We start from the raw sequence: 11,248 nt of genomic DNA on the forward strand, positions 1-11,248 counted from the left end.
TCGAGATCCATAGGAAATCGAATATCAACAAGACTGGCCAGAGATCTGTGAGTACTGCGTTATGCGATAAAATGAGGGAGTAAAAGTATCTAGCATCTCGTGACTGGAATAAATCGTAAATCGCAAGGGAATTAATAGCCTTTGCTTTAAATCAGTTGGGTAAGTCCATGACTTGAACCATCATAATCTTAAAATTCTTTTTTGTTTTATTTTAGAGACACATAATCTCGCATAATATATAGTGGAAAACGTCCAATTACAAGGAGCTTGCCTTTTGTCCGTAAAGAGGATCCCGCTTTATGAAAATATTGCAAATCATTTCCTCTCCTTTCAAACAAGTCAGGTAAAAGATATTGAGGGTGACTCATAAACTTCAGAGGTGTGGTAGATGAAGGGGGGGGGGGGGGTGGGTGGGGGGGAAGGAAGTAGAAGTGTTCATGTTCGTGTCCAGAGGGAAAAAAATATATAACCGAACTGGCATAGCTCAGTCAGGGCAACTGCAATCCTGGCTAGCTCACCATGGTGATCTCCAGTATTCGCAGTAAAGCAAGCGTAAGAAATTACATCTTCCGCCCTTGGAGTGAACTGAGCTTCGAGACTTTTCTGATATTCTTTCCCATGGGTCGAGTGGGAGATAACATCAATCACAGCCTCAAGTTATACGACGCTGTCATCCCGAGCAATCTTCATGTTCCTGTGACTTCGGCCGTCGTTCAATCATAAAACGCACGCCTTGAGCAGTTTGTTTCTCAGCTATTACGTGAAAAAAACTTTTGTGTTCTTGAGTCACAATTGGGTCGTATTTGATTGAGCATTCATCTTTCAGATTTCGTATTAAAATTGAAAAAATCCACTCAAGTAGCGACTAGAGCACTCAAGAGGTGGAGGGAAACACTCTACTATTTCTCGTGTTCTTCCCTACACTTTCGTGCTCTTAACAACAGAGCAGACCACAGTCAAGACCTCTCTATTTGTTAAATAGGTACCAACACTCCCACTGATGGATCAAAATGAAATGGCAAGGGCTGTTGATAGCTTCCCCCTCACCCCCTCCTCTCCTAATCCCCCCTCTCCAACTACGATAAACGTGTTAAATATCATTCTTTAGTATTCCGTGATTAAAACTTGCCCTCACGAAATGGAAAAGTCCTTGCAGTCAAAGATGATTGACATAAGGATCTTTATGACAGTATATACTTTCCAGCGGGAAATACACTTCTCATTCTGAGCAAGATGTCGCGCGAGCGCCAAAATTCAGGCGACTTGCACTTTGATTTCTTCGTTCTTTTCTTAATTGCTCCAGCTAGTAAAGGTATGTTTATATGTTTTTCCTTTATAAAGCCATAGTATAGCTAAAATTGAATTACTGACGTTAAATGAGTTGTTTATGGTGATAAAAACAGGGGTTAAATGGAGGAAAAAGAGAAAGAGAAATGGGGGAGGGGCGCAAGGAAAAGGAATAGAACATTCAACCGGATCGAAAAATAGGGTGTACCTCATAATTCTCGTACAACTGCAATGAGCAAGATGTATAATTTCAAAGCTTTTGATTTTGAGTTATTTCGTAACAGCTCTCGGTTTCAAGGCCGGAAAGGAGAATATTACCACTGCTAAACCAGGTCTATTTGCTTGTAAGAAGATCTCCTTCCAGTATCCTTTCTCTGGCGGACAGCAGGTAAAGGTCTTTGCCTCCGTTGGCCACACAGAGAAGAGCCAAAATCCTAGAAATGGAGCTGCAGTCTGGGTTGAAGATGTTACGAAGAGTGGATTTACAGCCTGTGTGGTGGAGTTTGGAGACAGCTCTAACGGTACTAAGGAAGTGGACTGGATTGCTGTTAAGACCGCACCTTCCGGATCCCAAATAGGCACCAAATCGCTGAGCTCTTGGACAACTGGTACGGAATGTGAGAGGATCGATCTCAAACAGGTTAGATGTGTGCTAATTAGCACCTCATAGGCGCTAATGAATAAACAGGGTATGTGATTAAGAGCAGAAGTCTGCGCTAGGAAAAGGGATCTGACCTTACCGACACGTGCTTTCGAAAACAAAGACACTGAACTTCTCATTAAACTCCCAGCATAACACGTCTGACAATCTTTTCAAACACGCTAAAGTTGCACCTAATCCTTCGGCATTTGTTATCAACGATAACGGCCAATCACGGTGTTATCAACAGAACTCAGGATGCCATGGCCTTGTGGATCGAGGAATTGAAAGTACACAGCTTTAAGATTTGCTTGAGGGAAGCCAAGATTTTCGATGGTCCACACACGAACCTAAAAGTAGTAAGTGATCGCGAGTTTTAAAAGGTGCTGTGCATGGAAAATTTATTGACTAAAGTATGCAACATTTCTTTGAGAAGAAAAATCCCACCTCTCATTTTTGTTTTTGATTTTGTTTTTTTTTTTAAGAGATGAGAAAAACTCATTTGAGCTTAATTGTGAAAAATAAAATTATCATCGACAGAAAAACGCTTAAATACTGTTTGTCAAAGTAACTATGGAAGCTTTTATTTGATCGACAGAATTGGATAGCTTTCAACAACATCAGCGTCGACAACTTTACCTTAATCAGCAAGTTTGTTAATTTCCAGCACAAACTCGCCATCTCCGCAGCATAATTACGCCTTTCGTCAAGTAGGTAATTTTTATTTGAATCTCTTGTTCCTTCTTTTATCGCTTCATTTTTTAGTAAGTTTTGTCTGAGTTTGACCTGCAGCCGGATTAAAGCTAAGTGCCCTCGATTTCTCTTCCCCCATTCTGTTTTTCTTCTTGTATATTTCTCATACTTAACCCTCCCCCCTTCCTCCCCCCCCTAGGACAGTGTGGCCTTAGAGCAGTTGTACTGCTGTGTTCACACTTGTTCTAACTAGTGAGGAAATCTTCGTCATTTACTCATTTTTTTCTCTGTAATTCAGAATATAAACTTCACAGAGCCTTTCTACGCTCCACCGGTTGTTTTGGTAACGGCAAAGCGTAGTACTAAAATTAACAATTCTCTTCAATCCGGGTACCAATGCAATGCTGTCACTACCTGGGTGGAGGTTAGTAATATGTTCTAGTATTGGTTTAGCTCCTCGATGAAATAATGGGACTCTTAGCTATGTTACTATGTTGAGTTGAAATCTTATTTTTGGTTTCATTTAGCACACATCTGAAACTTAAGCTCAAATTTGTGTCAAAACATTTAACAGCGATTCCAACAATAAGGATGTCATCACCGTGGATTACATGGTGACTGGAGGTGAGCAAATAAATTCATGATTATTTTTGTGCCAATTTGAGAAGGGCTTAATTTTCATTGTTTCTGCAAAACGACATACTTGTACAACGTTGCTATTCGTCAGTCAAAATGCAATTTCATAGAGTGTTGTTGTAATTTTTAGCTTAGGGCTTTGTCATCCAATTTTTGGATGCAACTATTGGATGTCTTTTCACTAGATTAACGACTTTCTTTCTGCATTTGAAAAGTGAGATGGGAGTTGCAAATAAATTTTCTAGGATGGTAAGCTAGTTAACTTGCCGGACAACTTCCTTTACGTCTCCACGTTTTTCTCGCAGACTTGGAACTTTGTATTGACGTCGTTTGCCATTATCACTGTCTGTGCAAAGCTTTTTGGCCTTATGATGCTAGATGCGTTTCGGTGGAAAGCTCATCAATCGGTTCAACATACGATAACGACTGTCTGTTTCGGCAGGACATGTGTGTTCTTCGACTTAGCTACACTGTACAACACCCTGGTAGCTGTGAAGGTTAGTTACATTTGAGTTAAAACTCTTTATGATCAAGTAAAAAACAGACAAATCTGGCCGCATTAACTGTTTTATTTTATATCTCAGTAGGTACTTACAGGAATGTAGATTACTTTATCTCAATTGAAAGTGTACAAAATGGGGTTTTCAGAAAAAAAAAAAATTAAGATTTGATTCCAGAAGATTTCAGCAACTGGTTCTTAAATGATAACGGCCTTAGGGACGATGCACTTTCGAGTTGCTGAGATCTTGGTACTATAAATTGTTGAGAGTTCCATTACAACTTTAAAGTAGAAGACAGCAAATTATTCGTAGCCAATTGGTTTTGATTCTTTTTTTCTAGGATTTCCTTTTCAACGCGGTCGTCGTCACATGCCGCACATCCCATCGCTTGGATATTCTCATTGCGAAGTCATTCGCCTCAGGCCTTTTGTGTTCTATCCTGATAAGGCCCTCGAAGTTCAGGTCACAGTCAATCGTATTGACACCAGTGGCAAGTCCTACGTACACGATGCCGCTTTGTCCTGGGTTGAAAATCTCAATTACGATAGATTCACCGCATGTGTGATGGCAGCTGGTTACAACGAAAGACTCTCAAACGCTAATGTGACAGTTGATTGGATGGCTTACCGAGGGGCACCTGTGGGTGGAGTTGCTGATGAAGTGCGGTTATCCCAATGGTGGACTGGAACGACTTGTAAATCTATCAGTTTTCCCTCGGTTAGTAGTATAAGCTGTCTCATTGCAAATTGTTTGAAAGCGAAGAAATGTTTCTTTACAAATTGAGGCTGTGGTCAGGTCAAAGTACCGACCTAGCATTATCAGTCATTAAATGTTAAGGACATTAGCCAGAAGGCTCACTTTTTGATTGATTATTGATTAGTTCACTAATTTCAGAATGATCTTAGATAGCCACATAGTTACAATGTTTATCTGTTTTTCTGTATTTCTATTGGTTTTGTAGTCGGACCTTTCAGCGTCACCACGCGCATATAAAAGGCAATTTTAGCGTCCCTTTAATCAGTTCTTCGTAAGTTTTGAGTAGCCTGGGTAAACTTTCGCCCTTTCGTTCTCTCAACCTCTGGCACAAGCGGGACCGATATGTGAGTACCTTTGTAACTTTGTTTTTCCCTCTCCAGTCTTTTCAGTGTTGGGCGACAATATACCAACAAATATTGCAATGATCTGTATAGATTTAAGATTTAAAGGCTAAACTCGTGCCAATTTGCGAGTCAGTGAACGCCCATCATTTAGATAGAACAATGGGCTGTTTATCAGTGATCAAAACTCTTTTAATTTGTTTCCAAACTTTTGTTCTGTTTCACTTGTATTGTTAATCTCGTTATAGACTTTAGAGCCCAGTATTTAACATGCGATTCATTGATCATGTATTCCGCGGCTTTTCGTTAGATTTATAGAAGTTCGTTGTATTGTTGTTTCAGCCAGATTGATCGTTCGATAGATTGATTGACTGTGAGAATAATCGTTATTTTCGTCATTGATTGTGGTTCGTGGTCGCTTTCCTTTCAAGAATAAAGATTCGTGCAAACAGTCAACTTTGGGTTGTCATTTCGATCAGTAAAATAGTCCCAAACACCTCGTTAACGGCGTTTGGAGCGACACGCCCTTGAACTTGAGAATTAAGATTTTGGTCGCCGTACACGCTACATTAAATATCCTCAAAAGTTTTTTTACTTATACCAAAATTTTTGTCTATAACAGGCTATATATGGAAAGTTTTTGTACCTGACTAGCTTTATTTCCTTTCCGATATTATATTCGAGGTGTGAGATTGAAATTCGGAGATGAAGTGGTGTAACTTCAGAGTTTTAGAAGCTAATATGCATTACTTTTTAAAAGGGAAAGTTTTCTGTGATGCCATCCGTATTTGTAACGGCTGCCCATCATCTTGCTGGCCTGAAACGTGATGCTGCAAGTGTTTGGATTGAAGATATCATGCAATCCTCATTCAAAGTCTGTTTAAGGGAACTTCAGGATTATGCAGGATCTCACGAAGATGTTCACGTTGTAAGTACAAAGTCCTCTTACTTTCAGTTATTATCTCCACAGAAGTACATCATTGTTTTGTTTGTTGTTGTTGTTTCTCTTTTTTTTTTGGTCTTTTTCTTTATAGATTATAGGTTCCCCTTACCTTTTATCGAGGGATCTTACTTTTCAGTGACAAAAATAAATCATTAATGCTTCATGCTTATTCATGCTATGTGGTAATGATGAATTGTTATTATTTATTTTTCATATGTCCAGAAATGGTTGGCATTCTCAGTTCTGCACAAGCCTCTTTTCCCTGAACTCAGTTCAGTTTATTTTGCTAATTCTCAGTCGCCACCTGCTGATCAAAACGGTGCTTATTGCAAGGTAAAGCTGCATTAAACACAGCTCTTCCAGTTTCAATGCATCATTTTTTACCCATAGGAATCTTAGTGACAACCATCTCCCTTCACTAGAAATAAACTTGTATTAAGAAAACTTTAGATTGAAGTCAGAAAAAAACAAAACAAAACCAAACAACGACAGGGCGGAAAATGCTTGCAGAGGAATAAATCTCAAACCAAATTTTTTTTAATTACCTCTTTGTTCAAAACCCTATTTTGGATAATTTTCTCTGTTCATTTTAGATCATCCAATTTAGATAAAAATAATTATAGTGATTTTTCTTTGAAATACTTTGGATCTGAAATCGGATTTCACACTTATCCTGTTTTATCTTAACCCAAATTTTAACCACCCGGTCCCGTTCAATTTGTTCTGCGCTATGTGTTTTGTGTTGGTTTGTTACCGTCGAATAGCATTTAACTATCCCTGCTGTCTGAGAAAGTGTACCAGGATCCAAAAGTGGTGGTCAACTGATTTGGCTGAGACTTGGCACAAAAGTTGAGTATGATAGCATATTTCAAAAGCCACTCCGGCTCACTTCTCTGACTTTTTGTTCTGGAGTTTCAGAGGGGGGGGGGGGGTTCCATTTGTTGCCTAAGGAGCACCAAAAATTCATCCCTCTGAGTGGCATTTTGAAAGTGTTATAAAACTCCATTGGTAAATTGCGCTGCCAAATTAATTTGACCATGGACTCTATTATAAAACAGTTTTTACTTCAGAAATGTAAATTTGTTCTCAAGTGATTAGACAGAGAGGGGCAAGGAGCTAAAGTTAGGTCACATTTGAGGTCAAAATCACTAACCAAAATTTCCATTTCTCGAGAAACCATAACATCCACTAGCCTTCTTGCATAACTTTCTTACCAAATCCTGTATACACTTTAGTGACCCATTTATTAAAATCAATGAGATTGATTTGGCTTATTAAGGTTTGTTAAGCTTTTGGCAAAAACTCTCCATGCCCCTCTAAGGCCAAGCAAATTGGAATTTTGAGCATAGTTCATGCTATAAATAGACCAAAGTCTTGACATAAGGCTTTTATTTTGTATTTGGTGAGTGAAAATGAAACATTAAACCCAAATCAATGTCATTATCTAGAAATACCTCGTCTCATAGCTTATAATTGCTCTAAGAAGGCCTCTGATTAGCACTGCATACACCCAATGGTTTAACAAAATAGAGGTAATTTTTTTCCTATGAAAACCTTGCACTAGTCATAGAGCACAAATGATGACGTTCAGATCTAGATATGGCAATATTTTCTTAAAGATGATTGAATTTTCTCTGAACTATGTTTGTTAGGCCATATAGCCATACATATTATACTCAAAGCATGCAAAGTCCTCATATTTTATCAGGCCGTTTTTTAATTGAAAATAAGGTGACCTTAACCCGGGCGACCCTAACCATTAAGCTCAGAAGAAAACGACAGTTAAAATATGGTCTAAGCATGGCGTTTGAATAGACTGAATAGCTCTCGCAAATACCCATCACTTAGCGAGCAAGAGAGTAGTTGATATAAGGCCGGTTCTGGCTCATTTTCGTTAAATTATCGTACTGTCACGATAATTTAACGAAAATCATCTTTTCGCATTTTCAAGTCGGAATTTTCAAGTTGGAAAAAGGCCGGTTGTCGCTCATTTTCGTTAAATTATCGTACTGTCACGATAATTTAATACAAAATTATCTTTTCGCATTATTTTATAATAATTCAAATTATTCATTCAAGCTTGTTCAGACCGACCTACAATGTCCTATTGCGAGTGTGTTCACTCTGTCTGGTAGAATGATTCGCTTGTCATCATCGGCGGACAGAGCGACTTTGTTAGTCTCCTCCATAAAAATCTCATGCTTTCGACTTCTGAGGATATTCATTTTCCGATGCTGTTTTCCACCATCAAACAGACATCTCTTATAGTCATCGAAGCTGATGGTACTCTCCACCACTCCTGTCTTCACTCCCTTACACTTCTTCTTCTCATCCCCCCCATCAAACATCTTGTAGCTGCAAAGCTTTGCCCTCAGACTGACAAACTCTTCAATGATTTTTCCACCCGCCTCATCCTTGAACTTTCCAATAACTTTCTTGTTCACCCCAGTTGGTATCCCAGAAGAGTGCTCTTTCGGAATGTTGCTTGTGTCAAACAGACATTCCACATCATTAATTATGTCTTTGTAAAAATTCTCAGTCTGAATCTCATAGCAAAGACTGTCTGTATCAGTGAAAAGAAGCTTTGCTCTATCTCCATACTTGGATTTTATGTAGTGGTAATGAAAGTCATACATCAGAGTCTTGCTGAGATCGAGGATACACATGTCGAGATAGAGAGGTTTGTTGAAGAGAATTTGCGTCTTTCTCATCTCAATCGCACAGAGATTCTCGGAGAAGATGGCGCAGTGTTTGAAGTTGACCTTATTTACCAACTTCTTCGCCTTCTCTTTTGAGTTGACAAGTCTCACATCAACTCGTTTCCGAATGTTTTCCATCGTCTTTCCATATACAGAGTTGTTCATGAGTTTGAAAAAGTCCTTCTCGAAATCGTTGTCAGCCTTAGCTCTCAACTCTGTACTCAAATCGATGTACTTCTTCATCCAAGGACTCTCTTTAAACCTGATGATGCGGTGAATCTTTCCAATCTCAATCCCAAGACTCATGTAAAGCCTCAAAGTCTTATGGTGAATGATGTACTTCTTTTTACCATTCAAGGTACAAACCAACTTATGAACTTTGCCAATCAACAGATTTTCAGGAGCGAGGGGATAGTCGTTAAAGTGATCGTGCAGCTCTTCCTTGACAGGAAGCAGATCGACTTCGAGAATGCAGGGAAAATTCTTCCAATCTTTAAAGTCTTTCTCATCCACCCATTCAAAGCCATGGGTTGGTAGACTCATACTCATCGCCCAACCGTAGAGGCTGTTTGCGTCAAGATACGGGATAAACTTTGAAGGTTCGCTCTTGTCAAACTTCTCTCTCATATAACTATTGTTGGCTTTCGAGTATCTTGTTGTAACCATCGAAATCCCTCCACGAATACCTTTCTCAAACCTATGCAACATATTTACATCGCTCAGCAGCTCAAGCTTTACCTCAGTCATCTTGAGACATGCATCCCAAGACAACCCATGCGCTGTGTAGTACCAGCAGGGATCGAGGTCGTAGTTCTCCTTACAAAGCTTTTGAAAGTTTTCAAAAACGTCGCAGAGAAGGAGAACATCACTTCGATTGTAGAGATTGTGATAATCTCGCATCGTTTTCATTCCGAAGGTTTTCCATACTTTCTGTGCATGAGTATATTCTTCTTCAGAGATACCACTACCGCTGAGAACAGAGAAGAAAGCTTCAATCGGTGGAAGTTCAGTCTCATCAAGCTTGTTGATAGAATTCAACCACTCATAAGGATAGACACCCTTTCTCTTCAACAGGTCAAGCTTCTCTCCATCAAAGTATCTTCCTGTATTCTCAAAAGAGTCAATCTTTTTGGTGAGGTTGTTGACAAGCTTGTCAAGACCAGAAGCCATGAATTTGAAGCTGTCAATGAACCTCAACTCTCTCTTAACATCAACGTCTTTTTCTTTCTTTTTGTCGAAAAATGTGTCAACCACAACACTCTTTGTGAAGCTGATGTATTTTTCTTCGTTGTTGGGAATGCAGTTAATGTCACCTTCTGAAACGCCGAGATTTCTAACGAAGAAATGCGCGTCATAGTTTGCCAAGTTGTGAAAGACGACAGGAGTGAATTTCGGTCGTCGGAATCTCAGGTTGCAACTGTTATGCGCAGCTCCTCAAAATTTGCCGGTGTAATGGCAATGATCACGAACCTTGACATCTTCCATCTTGAAATCTTCTCCGCATAACCAACAACACGTCGCATTTTCAAAGATTTCAGCATCGCTGTCTTCGAAGATCATCTCTTTTGCGGGATGGTTTTTGTATATTGCCTTAACCTCCTCTTGAAGCATGTTAACAAATATCTGTGCAACATCTTTATCCTCAGACTTTGCTGTGTACTCAACCAGTTTCGAATATCTATCATCGAAAGAGCATTTAACAAAGTAGCAAAAACTCACCGGGTTATGTTTCTGCTTCTTCTCGGTGTAAAACTTTTCAGGATTCGGTTGAACGGTGTGCAAAGGTTTGATGATCGATTCAAAGTCAGCATAGATGACGAACGGCATGTCCATCTTCTTATAGTGGTTTTTGAAAGAGAGAAAAGTTCCCTCCTTTGGCATCTTTTCTCTCACAGCCTCATGATCTCGACAAAGTTCGCTGTGTGTGTCAAGAAGTTTCTGAGAACCGAAATAATTAAGGCATCTCCTACAGATAAACTTCTTATGTTCATTTTTCGATAGGTCACTCGATACGAGCCGACTCAAAGATTTCATGAGACAGTAATGCTTTTTCTCACCTTCATTACTAGTAATGAGAAGAAGATCAATGTGGATCTTGCTACACTCGACCTTGCTCACTCTCAAGGGTTTGAGCCCACCTTCATACATGTAGACGTTGACAGCAAGACCTGGATTCAACGTTTCAAAGCGGTGAATTCTCTTCACCTCCATCGGAAACTTAATCCCATCCCACACAAGCTTCTTTGCCTGCTCTCTCAATGTCTTTGAGATACGCTCTTGGTTCTTTTTCACAGGATTCAACGCTCTCGTAACACACCATTTAAAACATTCATTATCCTTATTCTTCATGTTTATGATAGCCTTCTTATTTGCGAGATCTGGTGGTAGCTTAATGCATGAAGAACCTTTCAAAGGAGTGTATTCCACCGTGTGCAAATCCAAACCCTCAACCGAATGCACAACCCAACCGCTTCCCTCTATTGTAAACTTAGCCAAACTCTCCATCATTTTGTCAACACATTTCTGATAAAGCTCTACTCGATCAGTCTCTTGAAAGACCATCTCTACGAAAGATTTAAAATACGCAAGCTTTAGCACAGTGTCACCCGTCGCAATGTCTGTCTTTGACATATTACACCTCAGAACGAGCTCCATCTTGATATTCTTCTGCGTTAACAGAAAGTTGATTACGGTCGGTTTTACAGCTTGAAGAGAATCTATCGGTCCACAACCTCCCACCCCATCAATCGTGT

General features: G+C 39.5%; 1 protein-coding gene and 1 pseudogene across 1 annotated transcript; one reads left to right on the top strand and one right to left on the bottom strand.

Annotated features, from left to right (window-relative positions):
* The first annotated feature begins 1,233 nt into the window (after nt 1–1,233).
* Nucleotides 1,234–6,325, top strand: LOC148736771 (uncharacterized; annotated as a pseudogene).
* A 1,555-nt stretch (nt 6,326–7,880) lies between these two features.
* On the bottom strand, nt 7,881–9,665 carry LOC148736772 (uncharacterized). Its single transcript, XM_088749174.1, has one exon. It carries the CDS (start codon nt 9,663–9,665, stop codon nt 7,881–7,883), a length of 1,785 nt encoding a protein of 594 aa, XP_088605300.1.
* Between the last annotated feature and the right edge of the window lie 1,583 nt (nt 9,666–11,248).

This window comes from Stylophora pistillata, chromosome 2 (genome assembly GCF_964205215.1).
Source record: "Stylophora pistillata chromosome 2, jaStyPist1.2, whole genome shotgun sequence".
NCBI lineage: Eukaryota > Metazoa > Cnidaria > Anthozoa > Scleractinia > Pocilloporidae > Stylophora > Stylophora pistillata.

Excerpts from the sequence above, each read along its gene's own strand:
- LOC148736772 (XM_088749174.1), bottom strand. The coding sequence starts at position 9,665 with ATGGCTTCTGGTCTTGACAAGCTTGTCAACAACCTCACCAAAAAGATT.